This window comes from Gossypium raimondii, chromosome 1 (assembly GCF_025698545.1).
Source record: "Gossypium raimondii isolate GPD5lz chromosome 1, ASM2569854v1, whole genome shotgun sequence".
In the NCBI taxonomy this organism is placed as follows: domain Eukaryota; kingdom Viridiplantae; phylum Streptophyta; class Magnoliopsida; order Malvales; family Malvaceae; genus Gossypium; species Gossypium raimondii.
The window spans coordinates 2828933-2844821 of NC_068565.1; the positions used below are offsets into that span (position 1 = coordinate 2828933).

Here is a 15889-nt window from a genome sequence, read left to right on the forward strand (position 1 = left end):
GCAAGTGCTGCTCGAAAAAGAACTAATATTAGTTTAAACATATCAAAGATTCTTTTAGCGACACCCATGGAGCAAGGATTAGTTCCTAAAAAGATGTTCACAAATTAAATTAAATTGTTTTATTTTAAATTTGTAGATATAACATATATAATATTATTATTAATTTCAAATTATATATTTAATTTTTAACGAAAGTACGAATACAACATGGAAAAAAAATAAAATAAGATCAAAAGTGGCTTGTAAGGGAAATAAATAAAATAAAAGCGGTAGCCTATCTTTACCAGATAAATTGAGTCCTCTGCCGCAAAATACCATCTCAACTACGACCCCCTAGGGTTTATCTAGGGTTTCCCATTTTCTACCGTTCCTCTCTTTGTATTCCGCCAATGGCGAAGCCGACGAGAGGCCGCCGTTCTCCTTCTGTCTCCGGCTCCGGTTCCTCTTCCCGTTCTCGTTCACGGTCTAGGTCTCGCTCCCGCTCTTATTCCGGTTCAGACTCCAAGTCCAGTTCTCGCTCTCGCTCAGTGTCCCGCTCCAGATCTGCTTCCCCGTCTAGCTCTCGTTCTCGCTCCAGATCTTTATCCTCTTCTCCTTCTCGTAGCGGTAGCTCTCGAAGTCGCAGTCCTCCTCAGCGTCGAAGGTTACTTTCTTTTTCGCTCGTTAGATTAAAGATGCTTTTTGTATTCTCCTTAAGGATTGATAACTTTGAAGATTTGAAAATTTTGATGAAAGAAATGAGGGAATTTAATTCTATTTTGATTAGATGTTCTCTGGTTGCTGCTTTTGCTATGTAAAAGAAAATAATAAATCTGGATATTGTAGGAAATGATTTTACTTTTTACATGGAACAATTATGTTAGGATTAGTGTTCCAATCGATTTTCTTGTTTCTTTGCAAATGCTTAGGGAGCAAAAGCAAGTGGTAAAAAAAGTAGTGAAGTAACAACCAGAGGGAGCGGTATTTGGAATATTAGGGATATCATTTTCCCTTCCTCTGTAGATGGTACTGAAAGTTAGTAAATTATATTCTTGCTAATAGAAAAAAAAACCAACGATCTACCTACATCATTCTTTATGGTTGCTAATGGCCAAAAATGAATTATCTACGTCATGATAAGAACTTGGAAACTTGGCTCATGGTGTTCTAGTTCACCTACTTGCTTTATGCAGTAATTTAACTTTATTGAGTTATGGTTGCTTGGAGTAGTTGGAAGGGTGAATTCTGACATATCTTTGTTTGCTGATTGGGTTGGAATCCAATATATGTATACAAGAGTCAATGAAAGTTATGAATTATGAGTCCTGATGGAGGAGTGCAGTCCATTTAATTAACTTGGATTGCGGGCTCAATTCAACTGTCTTATGGGAATGCCATCCTATTTATTGACATTGCTACATTGGTGTCTCAAGTTTAGATACTATTAGCTGCCCTCCTACTTTTTATTTCCCTCTTGCATGCAGTTGATATCCTTTTGAAATTTTAATTTGTGTATCTGAGTTTTCTTTTCTTTTGTTGACAGTGCGACTGATGCATCTAGGCGAGGTCGTTCCCCTCCTCCGCAATCTAAAAAATCATCTCCTGCTCCGAGGTAAAGACATTTTAAGTTAAGATTTACCAGTATTGTCAGTTTAGATTTCTGCAGAGGCATTATGTTGTTCTATGTATCGTATATGAGCTATGTTAAGTTCAGATTTACCAGTATTGTCAGTCTAAAGTTCTGCGGAGTCCTTATGTTGTTCTGTATGGATTGCATGTGTTCAATATTATTACCAATCAGGGAATGAATTTTTAAAGGTAATGCATGATTTAGAAAACGAAATAGTTGTTGAACAAGAAGAAAAAAGAAACTTGGTTTTAATTTGTTTGAAGTTGGTGGATCTGGGCTTCTAGTGATAGAGAAAACCAATAAATCTTTTAAAAAGCAGTTTTTTAGTTTAATTCTTCTTCTCACAGGATAACTGTCTTTATTGTTGTTTCTTAATTCTTATGAAACAAAGGATGTTTTTTCCTTCCTATAGTTCTGAGTATGGGGAATTTTTTTATTGCTTCCTGTTTTCTTCATGAGAAAATGAGAAACTTTGACTTGGTTGCTTGTATTATATGAAATTTGTGTAAACATGCATTATGCTTGATAATACGGGAGGAGTTTAACTGTATGCTAATGTTTCCATATTATGAAAATAAAAGATTGAAGTTTGTGCGCTAGTACTTATTTGTTCTTGACATTGATTTCAGGAAGACTTCTCCCATCCGTGAGTCTCTGGTTCTTTACGTCGACTCACTGAGCAGGAATGTTAATGAAGGTCATCTAAGAGAAATATTCGGTATGTGCTTTACCTTTTAACCTTTTGAGAAGCATAGATGCTTGACTGAGAATAATTATTTCTTGTATTTGGATGATTTTTTGTTTTCTTAGTTTTTTTAAACATTAGATGCTTCACTAGTTCAATGCTTAACATAATTGTCCTCATCTTTCCACTCTGTAGGTAATTTCGGTGAAGTTGTAAATGTGGATCTTGCAATGGACCGTGCTGTAAGTTCATACAAGTTATATCTTGGTGTTTATCATCATCATCGTCATCATTATTATTATTACTAAGACATTTTTTGTGTTAACAGCTTAATCTTCCAAGAGGATTTGGATATGTTGAATTCAAGACAAGAGCAGATGCTGAAAAAGCTCTACTTTACATGGATGGTGTAGGTTTTGCTAAGATGTGAAAGTAAAACTATTAGTAGTATTTAGATTTAGCATTTGTGAGAATGATGTTAACTGTTGGTTCAATGCAGGCCCAGATTGATGGCAATGTAGTAAGAGCGAAATTCACACTTCCTCCACGACCAAAAGCTTCTCCGCCACCAAAGCCAAATCCTTCTGCTACTACTAAAAGAGATGCTCCCAAATCTGATAATGTCAATGCTGATACCGAGAAGGATGGGCCAAAACGACCACGGGAACGTATGTTTAATTTAGTAAAATTTTATGTTTTTTTAATTTGTATGTTTAGTTGTTTACAATCCAACTTGTTATCTGATGGATACAGCTTCTCCTCAACGGAAGCCCCCGCCTTCACCACGAAGGAGATCTCCTGTGGGCCGAAGAGGTGGATCTCCTAGACGACCACCAGAGTCTCCTCGTCGGCGGCCTGATTCTCCGGTTCGTCGTCGTGGTGAAACACCTCCTAGGCGCCGACCTGCCTCTCCTGCTAGAGGTCGTTCTCCATTGTCTCCTCCAAGGCGACTTCGATCTCCAGCAAGGTCTGTTAGTCCTAATAGGTAATAGCTTGTGTAAATGAACTGGTTTTGAAAGATTTTGACCCATTTAATCTTCTCAGGACCTCTCCGCGTAGGATGCGTGGCAGTCCAATCCGAAGGCGTTCTCCACCCCCAAGGCGCCGGTACGCATGTGTTTTATCTATTTCCATAATGCTTTAATTTTATTGCCCTAAGGTATTAGTGAGTCGACACAACTTGTGAATAAATGAATAAATTCACAACATCTTACTGAACCAGAGAAATCAAGAGTGCTATAATTTGCTAGGCAAACCCAGTTTTGGCCGTTTTAACCAAAACTTTGGCGTTGATCATTTGCCAGTATGAAGTGTAGAATAGTCAAGACAAAGTAGTTCAACTATAATTTGCTTACTATTAAGTTTTATTACAGTTCACCTCCCAGACGACCTCGTAGCCCTCCAAGAAGGTCTCCCTTCAATCGTAGACGTAGCCCTTCTCCAATTCGTAGGCGGAGCCGTTCTCCAATTCGCAGGCCTCTTCGTTCTCGTTCAAGGTCAATCTCACCACCAAGGTAGGGCATTTGCTCTAAACAATCCTTCTTTCTTTTTCATCACAACACTATTTATCCTGCAATATGCCAATTTTTTTTCAAGAATAGGGATAAAATGGAATACATTATTATATTTAATTATATGGGCTGGAATTAAATTTGATTAACTGCATTGAATGAGTTAATTTGAGCTTGTGCTGGTCCTCTTATCAATTGTCTACTGTTGTTTGTAATCATGTGTTCACCTCATATCTTACTTCGGTATTTTATCTTCAAAACAGAGGCAGAGGACCTGCAGCACGACGTGGGAGGTCATCATCCTATTCCCGATCACCCAGTCCCCGAAAGGTTTTGCATTTTCTTTACTTTTGGTTTTGAGGGGAGTAACATATTTACTAGTTATTTAACATCTGACTTTTTCTTTTTCAATTATGACAGGCAGGACGAAGGGTTTCAAGGAGTCGCAGTCCTAGGAGGTAATTTCAACCTTTTCCCCCCAATCTTTTGAAATTATTATTTCATCGCAAGATGGTTTCTTTTTTCTTCATTTATTTGTTATTAGTTCGTTAATGATAGATAGATGCTGTGTGTTCACGGAGACTAAGCTGCTCTTGCACGAGAACTATCTCTCTCTTGTGCATGTGCTTATTCTCTAAACTTTTGCCTATGGCCCAAGTTGCTTCTTGTTGTGGTTTCCAATTTATAATATGAAGGGATGCTTTTTTCATGTGCAGGCCATTGAGAGGAAGAAGAAGCAGCAGCAAAAGCAGCAGCAGTAGTTCGCCTCCTCGGAGGCCGTAGATTCCCTCAGCTGATTCTCTATTTGTTGTGTGAATGATGTAATAGGGGAGTCAGTATCGAGTTGCTTCAGAATAATACTTACACATTGCATCTGTGATAATACTTTAACTGCCTTTTAACAAAGTCTTGATGATGAGTTTGTGAGTATTGATAATGAGTACATTATGTATGAAAGAGTTTGTTTCCCTAAACCATTAGTTACTCATAAATCTCTTTAACACTTAGCCTTTATTTTTAGGGTTAATATATATTATGCCCTTGAATTTTTTTATCTGGTTCTCGAATTTGTAATTCGTCAATCAGGTTGGCATTTTCGTTCACATTTTGCCATTCCAGTGACGAAATATAAGTTTAGGTACCAATTAGGTCATTAGATACAAATGAATAAGTTTGGAGGTAAAATATATATTAACACTTATTTTTATTTTCACCATGAATTTAGTCCTCTTCCCAAAAATTAAGGAAATTTGAGCAGTTAGTTTATTTGGGCTGTAGGGTTAAACATTATTGTTAAATTGCTGATCTGATAATTAAATGTTTGTAGTTACGTTAAGTATGAGAAATAGGTAAGATAATTAATTGTTTGTAGTTTCGTAAAGTAGGAGTATTAGCTAAGGTTTTTGACAAAATTAAAGTTGAGGAGTTAGCACTAATTTTTATAGAGGAAAACTGATAGAGGAAGGAGTGAAATGTGAATTGAGCTGTAATAGATTTTTATTAGTTCTTTTTGTCCTTTGTTAGAAAGGGTAGAAAGGGGTAACCGTAGTAATAAATTCTTTTTGTCCTTTGTTAGAAAGGGAAGAAAGGGCTAACCATGGTTTGAATCTTGACCTTGGTGTCAATTGATTATTTAACCTTACTTGAATCTTTTCTTAGGTATCAACTAGGTGAAGCTAGAAAATTTGAGTGGGAGCGAAATTAAATGGTATGTTTTTACGATAATAAAAGTATAATTTAATTATTTTAATAGTTTATATTTTTATAATTTTTAAAGATTAAATTAATTTTTTATTATTTTTTAGGGGTTAAAATTTATATTTATTATTTTTAAGGAGTTTAAATAGAAAATTTATATTTCAGGGGAGCTAGATCCTTGCCAGCCCCCTGGATTCGTCATCGGTGTTAATCGTAAATTTATAATTAATGTAACTTTTTTACTGTTAAAAACACTTAGTGTTTAATATTACTGGTAAATTATTTTTAAAAAGATAAAATATTTATTTTAAATAAAATGTTCTACATTAAAAATAAATTATTTACATCAATTTAAATTATAATAAAATATAAGAAATAATTTATTATAATTTATTAATAATATTTTAATATATGAAATATGAATTTTTATGTTTTAAGTAATTAATACAAATTATTTTTAAATTTTAATTTGAATATATAAATTATATTTTAAATGTTAAGATCACATATAAATCATAATTGTTATAAATTTAAATATACAAAATACTGTATAAATATTACAAAATTTTGATGATAAACATGATTTTGATCATGAAAATGATTTTCCAATTTTTATTTTTATTTTATAAATTATAGGTTTTGCATTGAGGTTAAAGATATTTTCAAGATATGTTTTTGCCGTAAAATTGATGTATTTGACATTATTTATAGGTTGAAAAGTATTTTTAAAAACAATAAATTCGAGACGAAATTTAGGATTGAACTAACATTAATATATCAAAGCTCAAACATTAACGAGGCTTAGCTCTAAGCAAGGCCCATAGCCATTAAACTCATTTTATGAATAAATATAAGGAAAAAAAAAAGTGCTTTATTTTTTCCTTGTTTAACCGAGGAAATTCCATCTCCCTTTCCCACTCTAGTTGCTCACAGTCACAGTTTCAGCTGTAGAACAAGAAGGAAGGCGCTTCGCTCAACCAAAGGCAAGTTCTTTTTTTCCTTCATAAGTCAATTTCTTCAGTTTTGTTTATTTATTAAGGTTTTTGGTATTTGTTTTTGTTTTTATTTTATTTTATGAATTGAGAATTTCTTTTTTAAAAAATCAAAATTAAAAGCAACTTCACTTTTTTTGTGGCTGTTGTTTCTTAGAAAGAATGGAAATTTTGATGGTTTGTAATAGGATGAATTATTTGATTTTCTTTCGAATTTTGATTAGAGCTTTACTTGCATAAATATGTTTCGAAAAAATGAAAATTTTTTTACGGGGGTGGGGTTCTAAATTCATTGTATATTATTCTCCATTAGTAATAGCAACTAGTGTGTAAACACTTTGATCATGATGAAGAACTCTTAATTTTATATTTTTTCTTTCTAAAAAAGTAAATAAAATATTTTTATTTGACTAGAAGTCCCTATGAAAAGTTATTCAAATTATAAGCAAATAATTTAATATGAAAAAATTTCAAAATTATGACTCAAAAAATTATTCAAAAGTTAAGTGACCTAAATTATAATTTTCTTTAGAAAAAAAATCAAAATCAAAATTTTCATTTTTCAACATACAATGGTGGCAATATCTAGTTTCATTTTAATAGTTGAATGAAGAAATTTAACGTGTCCTAGACAAGAATATGATTTATATTAAACATATCATGTTGATGTTGTGTTTATTGAACTGTTTTATATATTTAGAATATGGCGCTTATCATATTTTCATGTTATATCTAAAATTAACAAGGCTGAATTGAAGTGAAAAAAAATTCCCGTCATTACATTTGGCCTTTCATGTTATTATTCTTTCAGGGTTTGAATCAGAAAGAAAGGGTAATCTTTTATTTGTAAATCATAGTCTAACTGCCTGCTTAGATGCTTGTGTATATTGAGTCATTGTCATTTATTATGGTTTCCAGGTGTTTCACTGCATTATCTGTTTAGCCAGTCCAAACGATGGACCGATCTAGACTTAATATGAGGGGTCGTTGCTCCGGTTCAACACCATCAGAGGAATCGGCTTTGGATTTTGAAAGAACCTGCTGCTGTCATCCTCATCTTCCTTCATTTAGTTCACCGACACTTCAGCCTTTTGCTTCGGCTGGACAGCACAGTGATAACAATGCTCCTTACTTTTCATGGCCGACATCCAGCAGGTTAAACGATGCTGCTGAAGAGAGGGCAAACTATTTTGCTAATCTACAGAAAGGAGTTCTGCCTGAGACTCTTGGTGGGTTGCCAAAAGGGCAACAAGCAACAACATTACTCGAGCTAATGACCATAAGAGCATTTCATAGCAAGATTTTGAGATGCTACAGTCTTGGGACAGCGATTGGTTTTCGTATTAAAAAGGGTGTGCTGACTGACATACCAGCTATCCTTGTTTTCGTCTCCAGGAAAGTTGACAAGCAATGGCTCAGTCCCATCCAATGTTTACCTACAGCCTTAGAGGTTATTCAATTTGACTTCCTATCCTTCCCCGTTTCCTCTGTTACTTATATTCTTTTTCCTTTTCCTTTCTTATTACACTGTGGTTTTATCTTGTTTCAACCCCTTTTAGTTGGAATCTGGTTCAATATGTTGATAAAATAAGTGTTAAATATTTTAATCAGGGACCAGGAGGAGTGTGGTGTGATGTGGATGTTGTGGAGTTCTCATATTTCGGTGCGCCTGAGCCAGCACCCAAGGAGCAGCTGTACACAGAGATTGTGGATGATTTGCGTGGGGGTGATCCGCATATTGGCTCAGGTTCTCAGGTATTTTCAAGTTGCCTTGCACAGTTTTTTCCCGATGTATGGTAGTTGGTAGATTTTCTTTGGTGTACAAGAATGTTTGAGAACTCTGATCATCCGAAGTAAGCTTTAGATAAACTCTAGTCCTATATGGTATATCAGTGATTAAAGAAATCACGAGTTACTTTATATATCTGGGCAATATGTTTGTGTTCACAATTAGTGACTAAAGAAATCTTCTTCAGCGAAGTCTTAGATGACTAACATGTAAAACTTTATTGACCATTTCACATCCCTTTTTTGTTCATTTTGTTTCATGTCTCATAAATCTTCATATACACCATTACTATTGCTTTTTTCACCTCAGGTAGCTAATCAGGAAACTTATGGGACTTTGGGTGCTATTGTGAAAAGTCAAACTGGCAGCCGACAAGTTGGGTTTCTTACAAATCGTCATGTTGCAGTTGACTTGGACTACCCAAATCAAAAAATGTTCCATCCTTTGCCTCCAACACTTGGTCCTGGTGTATATCTTGGTGCAGTGGAGAGAGCTACTTCATTCATCACAGATGATCTTTGGTATGGCATTTTTGCCGGAACGAACCCAGGTAAGGATTTTATGATAACTCAAGTTGCACTAATTCTCTTTTTGATTTCATTTTGAAGCTTATGCTGCAACATGAACAAACCACTTAACTATTTTGAAGTTATCCTAATGAAGCTTTTTGAAGATGCCATTCTCATTTCCTTTAGAAACCTATCCAATACAGTTGGTTCATTAAAATCTTCGTGCCAATATTTGGTTATTGTTACACCGTTACTTTTGGTTGGTGGGCGGATATGTTTTGTGCGTTGCTTCCTTCTTCATGTTTCTTTAATTTTGCGCTTGATTTGAAACGGGATTTTTTTACCTTGCTTTTATTTTAACTTCCATGACCTATTTGTCTTGAGATCTTTTTAGTTATGTATCTTGTCAATGCCTTTGCACTATTTGGAATATGATACGTAGTTATGGCTCTATTGAAATTGGACCTCATTGGTATTCTTTTTTGTTTATGTCATTGGACTAGTTGATTAAATGAGGAGCTCCCACTTTTTACTTGGATGGTGTATTTGCCGGTTGATACATCATTTGCTCCTGTTCTCTAGGAGACATTGATGGTTAAGTCTCTAAACTCCAACATGTAGGTCTCAAGTGCAAACTAGGGGGGTGGGGATATCACATTGGGTTCTGGTTTTTATTGCAAGTTGTTCCCTTATCCTCTTTCATGTTTGCCATTAGATCTACTAAGCAGGTTTTCCTAGTGTCCGTCATTGTTCACATCTTGATTGGTTTTCAGTCATGTTCCTAACAATTTCGTTTACTTGCAGAAACATTTGTCAGAGCAGATGGCGCATTTATCCCTTTTGCTGATGATTTTGACATGTCCACTGTTACTACATCCGTTAAAGGTGTTGGTGAGATTGGTGATGTCAAGGTTATTGATTTGCAGTTTTCAATCGGTAGCCTTATTGGTAAGCACGTTATGAAGGTTGGAAGGAGTTCTGGCTTAACATCGGGAACTGTATTAGCTTATGCCCTTGAATATAATGATGAGAAAGGCATATGCTTCTTAACTGATTTTCTTGTCGTTGGCGAGAATCAGCAAAGTTTCGACCTTGAAGGTGATAGTGGAAGCCTCATCATAATGAAGGGTGAAAACGGGGAGAAGCCAAGGCCAATAGGAATTATATGGGGTGGAACTGCTAACCGGGGCCGACTTAAGCTAAAAGTTGGACAGCCACCCGAAAATTGGACCAGTGGGGTTGATCTCGGGCGACTGCTCAACCTCCTCGAGCTTGATATCATCATAACAGAGGAAGGGCTTAAAGGTTTGTCCCTTCCGAAACACTTCCTTTAGCATTTTATCAATTCTGAGAAGATGCCTTGATGTGTAGAATGAGTTGAACTGTCTCTTTGATGCCATGACTGAATTTTTTAACCTTAACCGTGTTATTGTTGTGCTGATCATAAAGATGACTAAAGGCCTTTAGCTTGAATGCATATTCTCTTCGTTTCTGAGTGAGTAATCTTAGTTTAAGTGTGTCTGTCGTATTTCCTCTTTAATTTAAGAGTTCTCTTTGGCAAGATAGACCAAGAGAGACGGAACCTTGTGATGGACGAATATCCAAATATAATGCTGGAAATTGAACTTACACTTCAATTATGGTCTTTAGGCTACGAAAAGCCATATTCATCGGTAGGCATGCACCATACAAACTTGCTATGGGACTTCACAACTTGTTCCTAATGTTACTTCGTTTCTTTTTATTTACAGAAGCAGTGCAAGAACAAAGAGCTGCCTCAGCAGCAGCTATAGCCTCAACGGTTGGGGACTCTTCGACCCCGGATAGAGTTCTTCTAAAGGACAAAAGCGAAAACAAATTTGAGCCATTGGGTTTTCAAATTCAGCATATCCCATTAGAAGTAGACTGCAACAGCCCGGAAACAAATCCATCAACAATAAAAACAGAGTTTCATTTGGAAGATGGTATCAATGCTGGTCCTAGCATAGAACACCAGTTCATTCCAAGCTTCATCGGACGGTCTCCCTTACACAAAAACTTCTCTGACAAAGTTGTCTCCGAAAATCTAGCATCCTTAAGGAGTGGCTGCGATGAAGATCTTTGTGTTTCGTTGCATTTGGGTGACAACGAAGCCAAGCGGAGACGTTCTGAAGCTTCAACCAGCACCGAAGAACCAAAGTGAACCATTTTTGGAGATTGAGCTGGTGGGAAACTGAGACCCACCATTGTAGTTGGATATGGGTTGCAGTCCTATAACTCTAATCAAGTGAGTTAAGGCTGCAAATTGTATGTGCTTCTTTTAACTTTGTCAACTTACTAGGTCGAGTTAACCTCAGCAAAATTATAAGTGATTGAGTAAAGTTTTTGTTTCCTTTTAAATAGCTCGACTCGACTCGTAATTTAAGGCTCAAAATTTAACTCGAGTTGGTTAAAGTTTCACTTTCAAAAGAGCTTAATTTGAGATAAAATCAAAATATTTGCTCGTTTATGATTTATTCAAACATTATTATTTATATTTAATTTTTGTATATGAATATATATTATAATATATTATAAGGTCTTAGACCTTGGGTTGATGCAGACAATTTAATTTTTTATTATGCGGTATATCTATTTTATTGACACGTGATAATTGTGTTTTTTACTTATTTTAATAAATAGAAGATAATTTTAATTATGTTTGAAATCAAATATTTAATAATTTTAGTAATTATATCAAATATATTTGCAGGGTCTTAGGTTTTACGTTATTTGTAATTTTTTCTTAAAAATAAATTATTTAATAATTAATTTCACTAAAGTAAAGTTATTTAATATTTTTAAATTATAATATATATTTTAACAGAACTTGATAAACATGTGTTTTGAAATATTATTATAAAATAATAAATGTCTATAACTAAAAGTAAAATAATAGTGATTTATTCATTTAAACATTTTCTTTCACTACATGATTATTAATTAAAATTTTAAATCAGAATTGGTTAAAACAAAATGTCATAATTTATTTCAAAGTATCAATGAAATAAATTTGGACTTCATACAAATTGAAAACTTCTCCTATTGAAAATTATTCACAAAACTTCACATAATTCAAAAATATTCATTTATTTTATTAAAATATAACTAATTTAATATATAAAAATTAATTCAAAAATAAATATCATAATTAAAATCATTACTTAAAATTAAATTAAACCACAATAATTAAAAAACAATTTGTTATACATAATTGTTTAGTAATCTTTAAAAAATAAAATAAAAGTTTTACAACATAACACTAGACAGTGATAATGAAATAAATAAATAAATTGGGAAAATTGTTATACATATATATATATTTCCTTTGTTTTAATTCCTTAATTAGTGTAATGGTACACTTTTTCTTAAATAATAAATAATTTGATATAATTTAATTAATACATACATTCAGTTCGTACATCGCACCAATAAAAACTAATAAAATATATTTAATATGAATTATTTGTATATTAAATTTACAGAATTTTTTTAAAACATATCAAAATACATGAATATATGAGAATACTGAGATAATATAAAATATAAATCAAAGATCTGGACCTGTAATCTTCAAAGCCCAAACCTAACCGAGTACATTTTATGAAGCAAAAGGGAAAAAAAAAGGTGCTTCTTCCTGTTCTCCCGAGAAAATGCCGTCTCCATTTTACCTCTCTTGCTGCTCATAATCACAACTTTTTAGCCTTTCAGCTTTGAATTCACTGTAGAAGTTGAAGGAAGGCGATTCGTTCAACCAAAGGCAAGTTCTTTTTATTTTTTCACAAAATCAAATTGGAAGTTTCTTGGGTTTTTTTTTTAAATTTTTTTTACAGGTATCTGGGCATTTATTTCTGTTAATTTTTTATGTTATGAATTGGGGTTTTTTTTAAATATTGTAAAAATTCAGAAATTAAAGCAAAGTTCATTTTTTGGCTGTTATATGTTTTGTGATAGGATGAATTATATGATTTCTTCTGGATCTGTTTAGAGTTTTTCATGCATGAATATGTTCAAAAAATGAAAAATTTATGGGTTTTAATTTACTATCAAATATATCCTACCAATTGGTATAAAAAACCAGCTTGAATTGTGGTAGCTATGAAATGAAGAAAATTATAGTTTCATCTGCAAGAAGATAGCTTGACTGTTTTTGTTTCCTTAATCTATTTGTAGGAACTAAAATTAAGCTAGCAATCGAGTTTAATCCGGTTTTTCGAATAATTTTGCTTGTTCTATTTTGGAGATTTTACTGTATGACAGATTTCGCCTTAAGGGTCTTTTGATTGATGCCACTTTTGAATTTCTATTGTTTGTTGAAACGTAGGTAGCCGGTATACATTGGTAGAATTTAATGGCAGGTGATGATGGCCTGCCGTCTTTGGGTCGTGTAAAGATTACTGATCTCATACCCTCAGAGGGCTTACCTTCAGACTCTTACAAGCTGTCAGTCTCTACTTTATCACAATCGTTTGCTCAATATTCAGCTGCTGTCATTCAGTTTCCAGCTGGTGATGGAGCTCTTTTGAGATCCGGTTTAGATTCTGCTTGCCTTTACTTCCAACAAAGGGAAGCATACCCATCCGCGGACATGATTCACACAAATGATTCTCGTGAATGGTGCAAAACGTCTGGTTACTATGCTGATCCGCAACTTTGGCAAGAAACTTATGATTATAGACCAGGCTTAACTCCTATAGAGCCCAGTAATGCAATGGAGCTTCCTCCAGGTGGTTTGCCCGACATATTTGGCTTGCTTGGTAAGGCAGCACGAGGCGTACTGGATGCTATGAGCTATTACTTGAATTTGCGCAGCTCTCCGTTTACCGAAATACTTGATAACGTACCATTAAGAAGCAGGGAAGTATCATCTTCGGTATTATCTGTGTGTTGTCATGCAAGGCCTTCTTTTCATGGGGCACAACACCACAATTTAACAACACAGGATGATGGTCAATTGATGATGTTCCATGACCATGATCACCAGGTTGATAAAAGCTTAATATCTGTCGTTAAGTCAGATAAGGCAGGTTTGCATGTAAGAGATTTTCATGGTCGGTGGTTTCTTGTTGATGGGGACCTTGGTCCTCAAGAAGCTGTCGTTTATCCTGGACTAGCACTTTATCAAGCAACTGCAGGTTATGTCAATCCTGCACTGCATAGGACAGAGATTAATAATATTCCGGGTAACATGTATGGACGATGCTCTTTGGTTTTCAAACTCATGCCCAAATCCATGACCAGTCTCAGTTGCTCGGAGATGAGAGCAGCTGGTCATGGGGTTGAAGCTCAGTTCCAGATTCCAGTGCCAGTTGATGACTTCATGCAGAGATCTCACCCAACTGATCAGCTCTTTAATAGAAACACTTTCCAGAGCTTCAGTTTCCCGACTGCCCAAGACGGTAGGCAGTATTTCTTGATATATATGCAGCATTTTCTTATACTAGTTTTGGTCCTAGAAAAAGCAATAAAATGACTATAATAGGAAAATATTTTCACAATTGTCTAGCTAGTTTTCCAAGTGAAGAACAATAGAAATCATGCCTAGAAATGTGAAGGGTATTATCGATACCCTTTGTTAGTAACGAATGCTGCACCGGGATTATTGTTGAATTAATGTTTTCACCCCAAAATTTCCAAAAATATGGGCAAGATAGGGGTTTCAATAGTTTGATCTGGACCATAACATTTTAGCCTTCTTGATGTTGGATTATCGTTTTTGTTATATTATTTTTCTGTCCATGTAGCCTTAGTGAGAAGTTGTTAACAGCAGGTCCTTGGATCAATGAAATGCTGGTACAGGATCTATGAAGCCCTTGATGAGAAGAAGGAAGAATAATACAAGATGCAAACCTCTGCCTCCTTCCAAGAGATTACGGCTTGAGGCTCAACGTGTCCTTAAGGAAAGGGTTCAGGATATTGCAGACAAAAAGGGCATCAAACTAAGGTTTTGTAACCTAAAAGAGTGCGAGAATCACATTCATGCACTTGATAGCCCTTGTGCCAATATCAGAATGGAAATCGGGTGGCCACATGGAGTGCCATTTGTTCATCCCCATGATTTACCTAATAAGGCAAAGATTGGTTTTCTTGAAGCATATGAACCTGGTTGGACTGCAACTCATGATATGGATTTAAGCCTGACGGAACCAGGACAGGCCAGCCAACAGTCAGCAAACTGTAACTGTAAGTCTCTTGTTTATGTTTCTGCCAACACCAAGAAAATTTTGCTAGATTTATCTCGAGCATTTTTAATCGTCATTAATATAAGCTAAAGTGCATTGGATTTCTTTTTCCTCTGATGATGATCTGAATGCTGTTAACCGAATGAGTTATATATATTGTCTGCAGGAACCGGAATGTAGTTCCCTTTTGTGCAATTATCCTCAATGAGCTCATTTGTGGTGATCGGCTTGGAGGATTTCAACTCGGAGGTTATGTATGACATGAGCTTTTCTGCTGAACCAGATTTGAGTTGTACTTCAACTGCCAATTCTCACAGAACACAACACCACAACACATCTGCAGACCGAGTATTGTCTGCAGAAACCAATCTGGATTTCCAACGCAACCAGCAGGATTGTTCTGTTGAAACCCCAGCCCTTTGTAAACTGAAAAGGTTTTCACTGTATCGATTAGCAAACAAGACAGGTCACTAAACATGTCTGTGTAAACTATAAGGAAAGAATACATTTGTATGTGAATAGTTAGTTTCTTAGGTAAATTTCACTCTTTGTGGTCTCAAGGTTCTTCCATTGCTCATTTCTTTTTGGTTTCTTGAGTTCCCTCCATGTTTCAGCTTTCATTTTGTAGAGAAAGCAAAAATTGAGGAATAACAGGGATCTTTTCAGTTTGATGACTTGTTACAGTGGCAGTTGATGCAATTTTTACAGATACAAATCTACTTATTTAGAGGAATATCCTTTGTTATTATATTTATTAAAGGCTCATTGGTATATATAGTTGTGATCAAGGTGTATGGGTTAGCTCAAATTTAGTAAATCTTTGTTTAGAGTCTTAGCGGGGTTACGTAGACGGTTCAACTCTTGAACATGTCTATCATGTCGGATTTAACTATAGC

General features: G+C 34.8%; 3 protein-coding genes across 3 annotated transcripts; all 3 read left to right on the forward strand.

Moving 5' to 3' along the window:
* Positions 1-263: 263 nt before the first annotated feature.
* On the forward strand, positions 264-4779 carry LOC105775729 (serine/arginine-rich splicing factor SR45). Its single transcript, XM_012598203.2, has 12 exons — positions 264-643; positions 1523-1591; positions 2239-2327; positions 2490-2536; positions 2623-2703; positions 2794-2962; positions 3048-3261; positions 3339-3401; positions 3668-3808; positions 4069-4135; positions 4226-4263; positions 4522-4779. The coding sequence occupies exons 1-12, from the start codon at positions 390-392 to the stop codon at positions 4586-4588; spliced, it is 1299 nt and encodes a 432-aa protein (XP_012453657.1). The 5' UTR covers positions 264-389; the 3' UTR covers positions 4589-4779.
* Positions 4780-6329: 1550 nt separating this feature from the next.
* On the forward strand, positions 6330-11172 carry LOC105775735 (protein NARROW LEAF 1). The gene is made up of 6 exons (XM_052629660.1): positions 6330-6486; positions 7414-7945; positions 8107-8245; positions 8589-8834; positions 9598-10098; positions 10545-11172. Exons 2-6 carry the CDS (start codon positions 7451-7453, stop codon positions 10973-10975), a joined length of 1812 nt encoding a protein of 603 aa, XP_052485620.1. The 5' UTR covers positions 6330-6486; positions 7414-7450; the 3' UTR covers positions 10976-11172.
* A 1216-nt stretch (positions 11173-12388) lies between these two features.
* LOC105775750 (uncharacterized) lies at positions 12389-15669 on the forward strand. The gene is made up of 4 exons (XM_052629664.1): positions 12389-12575; positions 13140-14210; positions 14611-14994; positions 15160-15669. Coding segments are annotated over exons 2-4 (1434 nt in total). The 5' UTR covers positions 12389-12575; positions 13140-13162; the 3' UTR covers positions 15162-15669.
* Positions 15670-15889: the final 220 nt, after the last annotated feature.